Source organism: Orbicella faveolata, unplaced genomic scaffold (genome assembly GCF_042242905.1).
Source record: "Orbicella faveolata isolate gen_17 unplaced genomic scaffold, um_ofav_v1 contig_24, whole genome shotgun sequence".
Lineage (NCBI taxonomy): Eukaryota > Metazoa > Cnidaria > Anthozoa > Scleractinia > Merulinidae > Orbicella > Orbicella faveolata.
Genome location: NW_028301552.1, coordinates 20,650,069 through 20,666,784, shown reverse-complemented (window position 1 = coordinate 20,666,784; position 16,716 = coordinate 20,650,069). Strand labels below are relative to the sequence as shown.

General features: G+C 40.2%; 1 protein-coding gene across 1 annotated transcript; it reads right to left on the bottom strand.

Annotated features, from left to right (window-relative positions):
- Positions 1-64: 64 nt before the first annotated feature.
- On the bottom strand, positions 65-16,599 carry LOC110047180 (uncharacterized). Its single transcript, XM_089291998.1, has 8 exons — positions 16,092-16,599; positions 9,872-9,969; positions 9,332-9,412; positions 8,437-8,529; positions 7,371-7,475; positions 4,598-4,684; positions 4,043-4,354; positions 65-2,485 (listed from the first exon to the last, which is right to left on the bottom strand). Exons 1-8 carry the CDS (start codon positions 16,435-16,437, stop codon positions 2,303-2,305), a joined length of 1,305 nt encoding a protein of 434 aa, XP_089148124.1. The 5' UTR covers positions 16,438-16,599; the 3' UTR covers positions 65-2,302.
- Positions 16,600-16,716: the final 117 nt, after the last annotated feature.

Here is a 16,716-nt window from a genome sequence, read left to right as displayed (position 1 = left end):
GAGATAATCATTTTTTTGGATTGTTATTGATGACAGCTATTCAATTAAGCCAGGAAGACGAAGATTGCAAATTGCACGTATTTATGTTTTATTTAAATGAAGATCACTCATTACGTAAGCGGGCATTAGTAATTACAATTATGAAGTAGACTGAATATCAACACAACGTAAGATCGATGTTCACATACAATTGAATGCCAAGAGAAAATGAGTGAATACCAATTGCACTATAAGACCTTAATGTTATAGGTATAATTTAATATCAATCATGATAAATTAATTGGTTGATAACAAAATTAATATTACGTTTACCATGGGTTATTGGCTTTATTAAATCCATTTTGAAATCACTGATTATCCTTGCAATCTGATTGGCTCTCAGTGGTGCGATTTATTCACGAATCGCACTATTTTTTGCACTAAATCGCATCTTTTTCTCAGCCAATGAAAATGGGACAGTAAAACAAAACAACCAATCAGATCTCAAGATAAGTTTAAAGTAATCAATAAAATTTTAGGAAAATGAAAGGACAAAAAGCCATTGTGTGGAGAATTTTGCAACTACTACCGCCAAAACTTTGTTGTTATTGTAGTTTTTTTCCAAAAAAAATTGACGAATTTAATTAATTACAGTTTCTGAATGACGATTATGAGCTCCTTCAGGCAGAAGACCTACTTTAATGGAAGTTTCCAACTTTCAGTGCCCATTTTGACGAATATTTTGGCGATTTTTTCTTCAACATCTGCTCAAGATCCGTATGATACCGAGTCCAGTAAAACATAAACAAACGAAAACCACACAACAACAAATTCAGAGCCATCTCAAGAAGGTAGATGTTTCCAGGTTTGCGGTAGTTTCCAACGAAGCAACAAAAGAGCTAAACTCTGTCGCTGTGAATAAACATAGTCAAAATACGCCCCACTGCACAAAGCAGTGGATGAACGAACGTCTTACGAAGCCGGTGCCAGTCCCGCCATCTTTGAAATATCTTGAAACAAATGGCGCCGCAAGAACTTGCCAAGGTCTTGAGTGTTGAGTCCTACGCCGAAGTCACAAAAAGAAAAGGAGATGATAACGAGCTGGACTCCCTTAAAATCATGCCATTAAACGGTGTTTAAAAGAAAAAAACGTACTGTCCACTGGGCATCGTGCACTCGAGGGAGTTTCACAACTCAAAAGAAATCGATCGCAGAATTACACAGGATGCATCTTCAAATTCCTTCTCCAAAGACAATGAAAGTCTCAGCCTCAAGCACAAAAGAAAGGAAGGCCTTCCATCATTGATTCAGGCAACGAGAACTGAACTTTTGTACCTGAAGTAGACTATTTTCGTTCTAATTTCAGAATTGCTTGTTTCTTTGTCATGCTCGAATGAGTTTTCGTCACATGACATCGTTTTGCATACTAAATGAGAAACGAAAAGGCGTTTCCGGTTCCGCTTTTTTTTAACAAACCGGCTACTGGGACCAAAAATCTAAAATTTAAGGCGATAAAATCGTGCGATTTCAAAATGGATCTAATAAAGTGGCAATTGAACTTTGTGTCGTGCAATTTTGGTCTGAAATCATACTTGTGATTTCAAATCGAACTCGCGATTTTGAAATCACTCGTATGATTTCAGACCAAATTGCACTCCACTCAGTTCAATTACCATTATATATAGCAGGCGGGGGTTTTCCTAATCAGCCGATGATGTATTTTAAACCCATATTATGACTTCAGGATTACCGGGCTGAAAACAAGCTTCTTCTCACAGTATGGGGCGCCGAAAGCAACAGCGACCAGCGGATTAATCACGTAATGGCCGCTCCGCTCCGCTTCTTTCATTCCCGGTTATACCCCACTAAGGAGGCTGCCTACAGCGAGATTTGTAACAGTTTTTGTTCCCTCAATACTGTTCTATGAAATGTAATCTGCATGTACAAGATCAATGCCGCTAAGACTGTGACCTGGCAATGTCTTTATATAAGGTATACCTAAACCGATTCAAAAGACTATAAACACTGTCTTCCAATCCTCCGTAGGAAATAAGTGGTTACGGGTACATCTACCGATAATTCTTAGAGGCAGTAACCTTTCACAACGCCCATAAAATCGTACAGAAAAGTTTCAACATCTTAGTCAAACCCAAGCATACACAATTTCTTAGCAAAGGAAAACATTCGCAAAAATTTGGCTTTCCTTGAGCCAAATGAATTGTGTAAGGTTCGCATGGTAATGTGGTAAATGTACAGTCACCATTTGTTTTTCCTTCGGAGGATTTGGACTCAACACCCTGCGTTCACCAGGCATCAGTAGACTTCAAGTTGTCAGCGGGCATTCCCAGTAATGGATGGTGCATTTCACACTTTGCGAGCCAGAGCCATAATGTCCATAACACTCACAGTAGTAATATAAATGACCGTTGACTGGGTGTATTTCGGTTGAAAGCAAATACTGCTGCGCGTTGTCCGCTGAGCATGTCGCGCCCACTATTCTTTTACCCTGCGAAGAAAAGAGCAATTTTGTTTCATACATTAACTCAAAGGAAAGGAGACGTGTACTGAGTTGCCTGAATGATGAACAAAATACAACATCACGGGTTAACTTTATTTGCTTCCTTCAAATACGCCAACAGGCACACGCTTGGTTCGATTCAAATTTATGGAGTGAACTGGTTCGCAATAGGCCACTTTCGATATTTCAATATATTTTAACGTGTCTCCGAGGCTTTCAAGACAAATTCCTATAGTTGGCGGTGTCTTCTTTGTATCCACGTCTCGTTAAGGAATTATAAAAGGGACAAAAGAAACTTTCAGAAATTGCAATTTTGTCCTGAAAGCCTCGGAGCCATGTTAGGATATTGATATATCGAACATGGCCTATTCAACCCATAAGACGCGCCATTAAGTGACCCATTACCTAAGATGAAGCATGCTGATAAAATTCAATTAACCAAAACGAAAAATTGCTTATCTCTTTATCCAATACGAGGCGTTTCAAAAGAAGGCTCCGATTACTTGTTACTGTTTATTATGCTATGGCTGACTAAGTGACATTACACTTTTAGACCCCTATGTGAACATCAAGTGTATAACAAATCAAATAAAAGCTTTTGAGCAGTACGTTTAGAATGCTTTAATTTATTAGCAGGTTTTTAATTTTCTCCCCGCATAAAATTCTTATGTGTGACCATTCAAGCAAAAGCTATTGAGAATAACGTTGATGTGGTACTTTTTACTGTGCGGCTCGACAAGGTGTTTTCGAGATATGTCAATAAAAGTCTTTAAAGTGTTGATAATTCATGTGAAAGCGATTTTAGCGGGAATAGACCATATTCGTATTTCCGGTATATGACTTGAACTAGCTTGCAATGGAGGCTCATGCGCAGGAATATCAATGAAAAGGGATGATTCCATTTGCATTTGAAAACACTCTCCGCATTGGCCTCAGCTGCGAGCTAATTCCAGTCTAATACCGAGAATACGAATATGGTCTATTCCAATTGGTACCGTTGGTTTTTAATATGTTGACAAGGTGATCTTTGCCTCGAAACCTCGACCAAACGATTGCAACATTTCAACAAAACATGTCCCAACATTGTTGGCCCAGCATTTGAAAGCCTCGGCCAAACGATCGCAACATTTGAGCGCAACACATCCAAACATTGTTGGGCCTAACATGTTGCGTGCATTTGGCCACCTTGTCGCGACGTGTTACGATATGTTGGGTACTGAAAATCGAACTAGTGTGCATGCCCGAGCGCAACATTGTTGGACGGACCCGGCCAAACGACTACAACATTATGCAACATCCACAAATGTTGCATGAAAAATTTGACCATTTTCAAATTCGAGCCAACAACACCCAACATGTCGCAACACGTCGCAACAGGGAAGCCAAACGGGCGCAACATGTTGCTCTCAACAATGTTGCGATATGTTGCGTTGAAATGTTGCGATCGTTTGGCCGGGGCTTGACATGTACAATAAGGTAGTGTTTTACCTAATTGTGACCCGTTTCGTTCCGGAATCATCATTTGACGGCATTGAGTATACTTACGCTTGGTTCTTCCAGGATAACCTGAATTGGGCCTGCACGACTGTAGCTTGTTATTTTGTCTTGGCTTCCTGTTTTTGAATCTGTCTTGTGTACACACTGAGAAAAGTCTCCTGCTCCTTGGGGTCCCTGTGGACCAGAGTGACCTTGAGCGCCCTCTGAGCCGTTAAACCCTTGGGGGCCCATGATGCCCTGGGGTCCTTGTGTTCCATTCAATCCTGGAGGTCCAGCGGGACCTATCGGTCCCTGAGAGCCGTTGAAGCCTGGAAGCCCGATTGGTCCGATTGGGCCCTGGAGCTTTCTCACGTTGTCTACCTACAAGAGAGATGGTTACAACATGTAATGGGTCTGTAGTCAATAATACGTCAGGGCTCCGTTGTTTTCAGGGTAGATAACGCTATCCTGTGGATAAATTGCTATCCAGTGGATAGGTGTCGATAAACAAATACTACGCTATTCATTCGATTGTAACTCATTTATTGGATAGTGTTATCCACTCTTCGAACAACTGCTGAGCCCAGCTGTTTGATGAAGGATACTACTCTAATTTAATTTTACCTTAATGGAAAGGGTCCTGTTAATTTCCTCTAAAACTGCCCTCAGAGCGTTGTCTTCTTGTTCGAGTCGGTCCGTTGCATTTTTAAGCTGTTTGAGAAAAGACCAAAAGGCAATTTTCAAACTGTCATCGATAACTTACAGAAACCTTTCTCATATCCTACCGAGGTTAAACATTTACATAATTTCTTGCCACATCCTTCACTACAATCATCATAGTCCTCTTCCTTGCTAAAACCTGGTTGACCAAACACCACCTGGCGCCGAACTGTCATGGCTGAGCTCTGAGTGAGGTAAAAAATTACCTGAAGCGAGGCACAAAATGCTACTAAAAACAGGGCGAAACGGATTGTTATTGCCTTATGCCCCTTACTAACTTTCTTTAACTTTTTTTTCGAAGAAAAGTTTCTGTTACTTTACTCGAACACGACAAGGTTATCCGTTAGCATCTTGTTGTACTGTGATTAGAATAGTTTGGCGGATCAGGAGTTTGAACATATCCTCGTATTATATTCTTTACGCATGAAAATTAACTCATACAATATTTTGAGTGTACATGTTATTCTCTAAACTACGTTTGAAAGGTCTACCCTTGCTGTCCTCTAACTTGGTAAAATTGCTGTACAGTCGAACCTCCTCTAACGACCACCACGCTGCAACGGCCATTTTCCTCTCTCTCAAAGGTGACCAACTGTAGTAATCTTAAACGCGGGGTCGTGGAATCCATAAATTAAACTTCATCGATATTGTGTATTTGAGGCCTAACCTCCTTACCAACTTAAGAAAAGCGTAGTACCGGGTGCCAGGTAATTTTATGAAAAACTTAATGAAATTCCCAGACTAAAAAAATTCAGGACGTGAGGCCTTTTGACTATTGTTCATTCGCGTTGAAAGGAACATGTTAATATGGTTAGACGTATGATTGAATGTTTTGGGTTGGTTTATGAAAGAAATTATAGAAAACTGAAAATACTTTACACTCTCACTGGTTCGAGTTAGATCCACTTTGACGTTCCTCCAATATTTCTCTCCTTTTTTGTTTTTTGTCTTCCACTGTGAAAGGATTACATTCTGTACACCATCCGACACTCACTTTTACCCCCCTTTTAATTTTAACTAACGACTCTCCAACTACCATAAGATCCCACGTTGAAGCCTTGGGAATATATAACTTCACAGGGGGTTTTGGGTGGGCTTATAAACGGGGGGGGGGGGCTTATATCCGGGGGGCTTAAAAGCGGAATAAGAAAAATGTTTCGGAACGATGAAACAAAAAGTATCTGAGAAACGAATTAAAGCTAACATACCATTACATTTAGAGCTATTACCCCATTACGATTGAAAGTTTTGACGTTAGTAAAGAAACGCAAAAGGAACGCACTTATACATCAGATGGGCTGATATCAGGGATAATATCTTTGTTAGCAAGTAGAAGGGCTTATATCCGGGGGACTTATAACCGGAGAGGGCTTTAACGTGGGATTTTACGGTATCTCCTTTTCAGATACAAACAGCGTACTGTGTCACGTTACCCCCTTTTTCGTGCTGGAGATGGTCAAAGATAGCTCATCTATTGTCAATTTCGTACTTTGCTCTAAACTAGTCAGACCACGAAACTTAGCACTGAGGCCAAAACGTCTACTATGAAAATCGAGTTTAAATTGCCACTGAATTATTACTATTTACAACCTCAGACCACCAACAACTGTTGAGACAGATATATGGGAGACACTTTGGAATCGCAGGGTTTTTTTCCAAGAAATAAGACGTTGAACTATAGAGAAAAAGTGTAAAATGGGCTTGACAGGCCTGCACGACTCTCAAGCGCGTGTTTTAGCCTTTTATAGTTTGGCTCTCACAAGTATATCTTTGAGCGAACGCCCTCTTTTGTATGAAACGAGGGGCGGATCCTTGTAGATTTCCCTCAGTAATGGTTGTTGTTCTATTAAATGCCATTTTTTCATTAGGATTTGTTTTAGGTTTGGCACTGATGGTTGATATTGTGTGACAAAAGGCAAGATTCGTTTGTTTTCTCTCTGTTTTGGTTGGAGGGCTAGTTTCCTCTCTTCAAAGTTCACTTCAGAGAGGGTTGCTTGAATAAGATTCTCTGGGTAACCTCTCTCAATAAGGTGTGACGTGAAGGTTTTGATTTTCTCTTCAAATATTTTCTTAGAAGAGTTCGTTCTGAGAAGTCTTAAAGCCTCTCCTTTGATGAAACCTTTTTTAACTCCCGGTGGGTGGGATGAAGTAAAGTGTATATATTGGAACGTTTCAGTAGGCTTGAAGTGGATACGCACATCAAGAACTGAGTCTTTTTTGAATCTTTCGCCTTTAGAAGTCTTGTAGCAAATAGTACTTAAAGAGGAAAGACGTTGATTGATGTAAAGCGTGGGCACTTAATCACGGCAAACGCCAACAGTCAAAAGTTTGGTTTCGAAAAAGCTAGCACTTAAAAGTCTAAAAACGCTAGTCTGTCTTACATGCGGTTTAAACTTATAATTACACAGGAAGAATGGCCTAATACATGTTTATTGTAAACTACAAATAGAAATTGAATGAACAATGTTAAAAGAAGCAATATGGAACATCATCTTGCCTTGCATTGGAGCCTGTCTCATATGACGTTTAAACTTCTAACTACACAGGAAGAATAGCGTAATCCATATTTATTATAACCTCTCGGTAGAAACTAATGAATAATATTTAAAGGAGCAGTATGGAACATGGGCGTTAAGTAACTATAAAACTTTCAGTTACGTATTTCGTCAGTACATACTGATTTCAGAGAGTCCTCCCTGTGGTTCTTATAAGTGTTTAAGTCTTTCTCTGTTTTGTTAACCAACGAATAAACCGCGCTAATGGATACACCAATTTGGTTGATCTAAAAAAAAGATAGGAAAAAAAATCATTATTTAATAAACTGACTTTAAGACAACTAGTAACCAAGTTGGTTTGAAAAGCCAGCATTCCCGCCTATAGTGGCCCTCGAACTGGTTCTTTATAACGACGCGACCCTGAGTATATCTGTTCCCCCGCCCTACTTTACTTAGAATGGGAGTATAGTCTATCCCACTATGATTACCCGTCCCATTTTATTCAACAATTATAGCAATTTAAACAGCCGAGTGAAAAGAGGCTTGGTGAGACATTATAGCGATCCGGATCAAGGAATCGGACCCGTCAACTTGGCCACCGAACCTTCTTTCAAAAAAAAAATATCACGCAGACAATACAGGCACCATAAACCAACATGGCGTCAAAACCAGCTGATCTCATAATCAATCTTGGCCAATATATAATCACTGGTTGGGACACAACTTTCACTTATAGGCCTCTTCGTAAGTGTCCGATGTGCACTCACGGACGTACCCTCCTCAAGATTGTCAGTCTTGCGTATGTGCACTACTTAATACTAGTGACTTCATTCTCGGCACTCTACTGACTACGTTCATCGCCTTAATTATTATCAAAAGAATAATAATAATAATAATAATAATAATAATAATAACAATAACAATAATCGCTTTATTTAAGTGTCGATGTATTTAGCTCTAATGTGCTGATTGGGGACACTGTAAATAAATAAACAAATATTTCAAATATAACATAAACTATTAAGATTCCCAACTGGTGGAAGGCTGACCAGTTGGCTGTTTACACAACGCGGTCGATGAGTTGAACTCGGGGCTACTGAGAACAAATCCAGATAGCGGTAGCGCGGAGGATTTGAACCATGGACCTCCAGATTTCAAATCCAGTGCCCTAAACCACTCGGCCACGCCCTAAACCACTCGGCCACGCCGCTTCCCATCAAACAGTAATCTCAATTAAATTATTCACACCTTGAAGGACAGCGTTGTGTTGATATCTCTCAGCACATTAGTTAGATTGTTATCTTGTTGAAAAGACTGCCCGACAGCTGCTGTGCAGTTCAACTGAAAATATATATGCAGGCACGGTTAAAGGTAAAGTCTGCATACGAGCCAAGTAGCCCATCAGACCGGTGCTTATCCCGGTTTCTGTAGCATGAAGCTCCCTCGATGGGATGCTAGTCCATTGCAGGATTACCCCCAGCATTAAATTCGCAGGTACCCGTTTATACACCTGGGTGGAGAGAGGTAAAGTGAGAGTAAAGTGTCTTGCCCAAGAACACAACAAATGCCCCCGCCAGACTAACTCGATCCGGAGACGAGCACACTAACTATGAGGCCACCGCCCCTCCCATGGCTTGGTTACTGACCTGACAACAACAACAACAACAACAAACACTTTCACAAATACAGTGCAAGCGTCTTACTACATTTGGACTAACAGAAGCGAAGCAGTTATATGTATAACGCCTTACAGAAAAAAAAGAAAAGAACACGCCTCGCGTAGTCAATTCTTTTAACTAAATAAATATTTTGCTCAGAGACCATTTGCATCTTGAGGTACAGGGTTGTATTGAATTATACGGCGCGTAGATAAACAAAACAGTATTGCCATACAATGCCAGGCTAAATATATGAGACAACTGTGAGACAACTAAATGTAATTAAACATACTTTAAGGAACACAACTTGCAGTAAAACAATAAGATTTTGCTTCACCATGTAATATCAATAATTTCGATGGCATCGAAAATGGCGGAGGCTGACTAGGGTCCTTAAAACAGTTGTTAGACTTTCGTCTTCTTCTTCTTCTTTCTTTTTTGGGGGGGGAGGGGGGCGGGGGAGGGAGGGAGGTTAGCTCACTTACCATTTTCTTCAAATTGTCGTTTTTTGTCCCCAGTGTTTTAAGGGACTTTTCAACCTCTTCAAGTTGACTTGATTTTACCCTCTGAAACATAAAGAAACCAATCCCGCTGTTACTCATCAAGACCAACATAATGTTCATGAGTGTGGAAATATTGCAAGCGGCTGAATACCAAAGGCTACTGTTTATGTATGATCTGATAGCCAATAATCATTTCAATCTCGAAATCCTTTCGACATGGTCTTGATTGATTGGGAGGCTTTCTTTCTGTGTTGCTGTTTTTTTTTTTTTTGTTTTGTTTTTTTTGGCCTGCCTGTCTGTCTTACGGTCTGTCTATACGTTTGTTTGTTCGTCTCTCTGTCTGTTTGTTGTAATTGCTTGCTTTGTTGATGGTTTGGTGGGATTGTTGGTTCGCAAGTTAATTAATTTGGTTGGTTGGTTGGTTGTTAATTGGTTCAGGTTCGTCTCACTGTTTGCTTACTGATTTACTTCGTTGCTTTTTCTTGCCTGATTGGTGACTTCATTTGATAGACAAGTTCTTACCAGTTCTTCCTTAAGATTTTTCACGCTGTCTTCCATGGATGTTATCCTCGCTAACATCGCGCTGTTTTCTGTTCGGGAGGTCTGCGCTGCAGTAGACGCTTTGAAAATCAATACATAAAGATTAATTCATAGAAAGTGGGACGTACGGATTTTTATTCACGAGTTGTCCCAAGTTTTGTGACAAGTGAACAAAAATGTGTGCAAATCACTTTCTATGCTGTAATTTGTTTAGTGTATATATAACGAGAATTAAACATATCCTTTAAATCAGTTTTAGTTTTCCCGATACCATCAGCTTACATGCGGAACAGCAAAAAATTCAAGACTGATCTAAATGACCGAGCGTAATAAAAAAAAAAACAAAAAAACAAACCCCCTTTCCAGTCCAGCAACAGGCGGACAAAGAGCCTACTCAAGCCTGAATATAATGCCGGAGAATTCGTAAATACAAAGTGTGAAATCTTTTCGCTTGTCCCTAATCATTGTCAGATTCAGTCATGTAACGGCGGCGCTTCGCGCTGTGCAAAGACAAGTTCGGACTCTGTTGACTTACACTGTTTATAGCGGAGCTCTGGCGGCCCGAAAGGCCACCAAGCGGAGCACCATACCTATATAGGAAACTAAAGGAAACTCATGAATTGATTTTTTCATGGTTGTCATGGGTAGCGGTATTGTTCATGGGCGCGTACGCACGACGACGACGACGGCGGGGTCGCTAAGATGGCTGCCATGCTCCAGCTAATAGGTTGATAGAGACATGCAGCCTTGGTTTATAGCGTACTTCTTAGATATTGGACATCCATGTTATGGTTAATTCACACCTGTCAAAACAAGGTATCCGCTGACCAGTATCACATAACCATATCGCGGGCTCAAATTAAGAGCTCATCGAGATCACCTTTATCTATCTATCTATCTATCTATCTATCTATCTATCTATCTATCTATCTTTCTATCTATCTATCTATCTATCTATCTATCTATCTATCTATCTATCCATACATACACGACAACTTTCTGCGGCAGGATCCAAGTTCAGCATTGCTCATTCATATCATTCAGAGCGGAAGAAAGCACTAAGAAAGTACATCGTTAGTACAGTTATGTTCAGAGGCTTTTTGATTTTCATTTTCATTTTTGCTCAGTAAATCCTTTTGGTCTGTCATATAAAGATCGGTAACGGTAATCGTACGTAATTTCTTAGCAGACCCAGAATTTCAATAAAAACATGAAAACTACACGGCTCCTTCTAAGAACTTTTGCCACCCATACCGTTATAAATATCATACCCAAAACTTTCACCGTTTTTCAGTCCCGAAGGAAGTACTTTTCCATAAGAAAAACCGTTCAGGGACGACTACAAAAAATTCAGAAAGAGGGGGTCACAGAAATTGCGGCAAACCGCAAAGCACACCCACGCACTTCCCGAACCACTTCCCCTTGCCCAAACTTAAGGAAAATTACCGCTCTAAAGACAGTTGGTCAATTTGTTTGCTATCGGCAAGTTGCGTGACCAACACGGCCGATTTGTTTGAAGTTTTCCAGAAGAACAGTTTTGTCACACCATTCTTCAACAGCCAGTCACTCAAGCAAATCACGAAATGAATCGAAAATGGAACGGTTCCCCTAATGCCCGGGGCTGTATTATCTTAATGGGCTATATGGGTATATGCGGCCCCAAAGGGTAGGTTTTTCAGCCGTTTTGGTCATAAATAGGTCATCGATTTTAGCTCATTTTAGCCATTTTGGTCATAAATAGGGTATGGTTTTTGCACTCTAGCCTAGATATGGGTATCTTTTTAAGAAGAAGCCACTTTTTCGTCATTATTGAATTGGAAATAATCAAAAGTCCTTCGCAAATCATGCTTACGGTAATTTAACATTGGCCTGAACTAGGGAACTAATTGTAACGCAGGTCTGAAACCGGGGGGGGGTGCTTTGGGAATTTCTGGGTGGGGATGTGCCGCTGGGACTCTGGAACCCTTAACCTATACCAGAGCTAGATCAGCTGAATTTTGCTACCCTATACTAGAGTGAACTCCCCAAGTCCCCCCATCTATCGACACTGCTGAGGCTGATTTGAGTAAATTTAAACTTGCCGATTTGATTTTTTTATATTTTTGAGTGGAAATTCCTGGTTTCCTTAGTCTAAATAAAATCTTCAACCAACTTGTCAGTTTTGTGGAAAATGATACCCTTTTCTAGACCCGAACGCTCTGATTTATATACCCTATCCTAGAGTTAACTGCTTGAAAACCATACCCTTCACAGCGGCACATACCTATATAGCCCAAATATGGCAGTGCCCTCCCCCCCCCCCCCCCCACGGGGTCTTAAACAGGGTTTTGATTTAAGGGTCAAGTCATAAATAAGGTTTCGAATTTTTGGTCAGGTCATAAATTAGGTAGGGAATATTGCAGATTTTAGTCATAAATAGGGTAAGGGTTTTGGGAAGCGGGCCGCACACCCCCGCCCAATTTTTCTGGGAGTACCCGCCCCCCTCCCCCCCCCCTCCCCCACCCGGGTCCTAATGGAACCAGAAGAAATGAATTGAAGCGAACAGTACATCGTAAAATAGACCAGCCGAAAATGGCTGAAGTCACTAGAAAGCGACGTTACAGCTGCCAGCCGTATTTCAACCGAAACCAGGAAAACAAAACGGGAGCGCTTAAAATTAAACGCCGTCTGGATCTGTTCCGGGGGATAGAGGCTGTGTTGCTGTTTATTCATCAACCTTGTACAATACAATGAAAGTGATCTTTGGGCTAGAGTTCGGCTTTCTTTTAACAACTAAATAAATTTCCGATTTAAATACATTGTTTGTATAATAATCAAACGATTTATATATATAAAAGAAGGCTTTTGTCGTCCGGTCCAAGCCATACTAGATTTCGTTTCTACACCAGGATCGTTCAATGGTCCTCTTTTCTGCTGGCCGGACGGGGCGCCTATCACTAGATCCTTTTTTGTGGAACAACTTAATCGAGCGCTCCGATTTTGAAATCTTGATCCTGCTTTGTACAAATCACACAGTTCGCGGATAGGCGCAGCGACTTGGGCCGCTGCAAAAGGCTTTTCAGACTCACAGATTCGCCAGTTGGGCCGATGGAAATCTAATGCGTTTTTAAAGTGTATTCGTGTACCTAGTCTAACGTAGGCTATTCTTCATTGTAGACCACACGCAGGTGCTGTGGCCATCATCACAAGTTTAACACTTTAACACCGGTCTCTTTTCGGGTCAACAGTCTTCGGGTGGGGCGGGCCTCCATTCTGGAGGCTTGTGGCCTTTTTCTCCAGCCCTCACCTTTGCAAGAGCTTAACAAATAATAATTCGTCATATTGTATTTCATATTAGTTCTAATCAATAAATCGGCCATTCTGCGTGGCCAAAATTTATCTCAACAACGACTTGTCTGGTTTCGATTTCTTTAAGCGCTCTAGCAAACAAAGCTTGACTGTTGACCTAGAAAATTTGACATAGGTACAGCTTCATAGTTATAACTTCGGAAACAAGGGAAGAAGACATAAATAAATTTTATTTGCCACCAAATAAAAGCGTTTATGGCTTCTACCCACGCTCCTGGCGTTACTGTAAACACAGTGTTAATTTTCAACCAGGAGTTTAAGATAATGAGGAAAGGCTGGGAGTACTGAAGGGTCGAACTAAATGGGGACGGGGTCACCAAGTACAAACTTGATTGAACAATAATCACAAGACCATCACAAGACAATCTTATGACTTCGATGAAAATAGCGAATTCATTGGTAATAGTCACGAGTTTCACTGGAAAATAACTTATCCTCGCTTTCAGCGATCGGAATAAGACGTGGCATGTTTCTCGAGTTCGTCCTCTTTGTCTCCAGACCTGACACATTCAGCGAGTTCCACCCTCCTCCTCCCTTCCTCCAACTCATTTATATTATGTATTTGTTATATAGGCACTTCTCCTTTTTTTCTCGTGCCCTCACCTTTGCAAGAGCTCAACAAATAATAATTCGCTATATTGTATTTCATATTAGTTTTAATCAATAAATCGGCCATTCTGCGTGGCCAAAATTTATCCCAACAACGACTTGTCTGGTTTCGATTTCTTTAAGTGCTCTAGCAAACAAAGCTTGACTGTTGACCTAGAAAATTTGACATAGGTACAGCTTCATAGTTATAATTTCGGAAACAAGGGAAGAAGACATAAATATACTTTCCCGAAAACGACAACAGTCTACAGGCAGGTTTTAAAATATGAGACGAAACCTTGGTAGCCCCTGGTATTTAATCGCAAGAATTCGATACATTTCCGCGAAACTCAGTGGTTTTGTAATGGTGATGAAAACACTTCGCAGCTTTTCTTGATACGTAACTCCTTGAGAAGTAATTAACATTCCGCGGAGAATATTGACATAGAGTTGATTACTTATTACTTTTGCAAAGTGGTTGCAAATCGCTGTCAAAATATCTGCTAAACCATGACAAGATGTTTTCCCTTCCAGGACAGAAATAGTTCTTTTGTAAAAACCCTTTTCTCAGATCTAGTAGAATATTATAAACACAATAAAAGATATGACAAGACAAAAACATAAACAAAGGAATTACGACATGCCATGTGGCCTGTGCTTCAAAGGTGTCGAACACAATTATCAAGCAAATGTCTTTTGCAACGTTTTCGTAAAGATCTCATTCTCGATTAATAAGTAGTTAATAATGTTAGTTGACACCGACAAATTAACGGCAAGGGCGCAAACGGGATAATTGACAATCGCAGACTTTTTAATCCGGAACGCCGGCCGGCCTCTTTTGCGCAGATTCACTGTCCTTGTTTTGTTCCTTCTTGAATATTGTTCAAGGTTTACAAATTAGTTAGGCCAATACACGCAATGGCAAAGCAAAATTAAAAGCAATTTTACCTTCATGCGAATATTTTGTCAGCTTTGATCTCATGATCTCAGCTGAATAGAATCTTATAATTAATTGTTCCTTGTTCGCCAAGCATAACACGCGAGGGCAAACTAGCATTTAGAATAAGGGTTTTAAGGTCAAAAAATAGGGCGGAAAACTTCAAAAGATTCAATTTGTTCTACTGGAGTTAATTGGGAAGACTAAGTCTTCACTTAACAGTGCAATTCGTCTTTGATAGAATCTAGGATTCTGTTTGTAACATTTTGCGTTAATAGTCCATGACCTGAACTAAGTAGTATAAACTGTTTGAAAGCATGAAAGAGGCTCCAAAAATATGGTGGGACTCCCATAACTAATCACGTTGTGTTCACTGTTTACCCGAAAGAGTTAAATTGCGTGCCTCTAAATGCATAACTGGCAATAAAGATTTTTGTTATTTTAAGGATTACGCTTATAACCAAATTCTTATTAATTTGAATCCTTACAGCAAATAATTTTATTTCCAGAACGGTCTTTTCAGTCTTATTCACGAGTTAAAAAAACGGCTGAATTCAACCTGGATCGCTCGCAGTCACCATATTAGGGGTGGCGAATGGTAAATGCGAGACTTTGCGAGACGACGAGATTAGCGTTTTTCTTTGCAAGCCTGAGACATTTTGATTTCTTCTGATTGCGAGACCAAGACTTTTAAGTGTTTTGAATGCGAACTCAAGACATTCAGGTTCTAAGATGTTGTGATGTCATTTAACTTTACTAAAAAAAAAAATAAACAAATCGCTACTTAGCGACTTTCTTAGCCTTGAAAAAAATCGAGACTGCGAGACGCACATAACCGCTAAAAAACGAGATTGCGTGAGATTGCGAGATTGACCGTGAAATTCGGCGAAAATTTTGCGAGACCCATGGTTTTTGAACGACCATTCGCCACCCCTCATATTAAATAGTTGAGCTCGTTCCAGTTTTGAACTCCCCACATTAAATGAGGCAGCTTTTAAGAAATATTAAGTTCGTGCCATCAATCTTTAAATCAACACCCCGCTCCCCATTTGTTCATTAAATCTCAAACAAGTCATTGCTGTGTGTTAAATGTGCTTTTTTCAACTTATAGAACATCCTATTTATATTCACCTTTGCGTTGTCACAGGAACAAAGTCAATCAATACTGTCTTATGCTCGAAGTTTTCAAAAATCGGTGTTTAAGCAAGACAACGAGAATGGTTTTATTACATGTAAAATATTGAGACGGATTTCATAACAAAATGCATGCAAAAACAATTACATGGTTACAACATATGCAGCTGTAAATGTTCTAAAACTGTATCATACCTTGTGTATTTGAGCAACCGCATCGATCGCCTATTTTGCCAAACAGCATCATGACTGTCAACACCAGAGCTGATATCGACACGAGGCACACGACAATCAACAAAAACACCACCACACGGTTTGTGCTGAACATGCCTGCGGGCTTTCTGTTCGCACTGCTTGTGTTTGGCTGCTCGTCAGATAAACTCCGGTAATCCAAATGGCGGATTCCCCCCAAGTTTTCAAATCGAGATGCAACAAGCGCCCTTTGGTTCTTTTTGGCGTCATCTTGACACCAATTTTGAAAGACAGGGTTTACGACGAGAATCGGGCCGACAGCTTCCCTACGCGCTTTCACGGAGGCCATTCAGAAATTCCTTGCTTAGTTTCTTTTTGTTACAGTACGTTTCTGTAACAGACGCCTAATCCAAAACAGCTTCGTATTATTTGGTAGGTTAACTTGCGTGTCGACACGCTGGAGTGATTTCCATTTTTAATAAGTTTTCTGCCCGTTAAAACAACAACGTTATGTGTTCAGCGACTTTAATGGGTAGATAAATATATAAAACAAACAAGGACGGCTCTTGAGGCATCCGACAATCTTAAAAGTAAGAGGGATTGGTCATCTTAGCGACGCAAATCGTCC

Coding starts and splice junctions, on each gene's coding strand:
- LOC110047180 (XM_089291998.1), bottom strand. CDS start 16,437: ATGGCCTCCGTGAAAGCGCGTAGGGAAGCTGTCGGCCCGATTCTCGTC. Junction 9,970..16,091: donor CGGTTGCTCAAATACACAAG/GTATGATACAGT, acceptor TGATTTTCAAAG/CGTCTACTGCAGCGCAGACC. Junction 2,486..4,042: donor TTATCCTGGAAGAACCAAGC/GTAAGTATACTC, acceptor TTTTCTTCGCAG/GGTAAAAGAATAGTGGGCGC.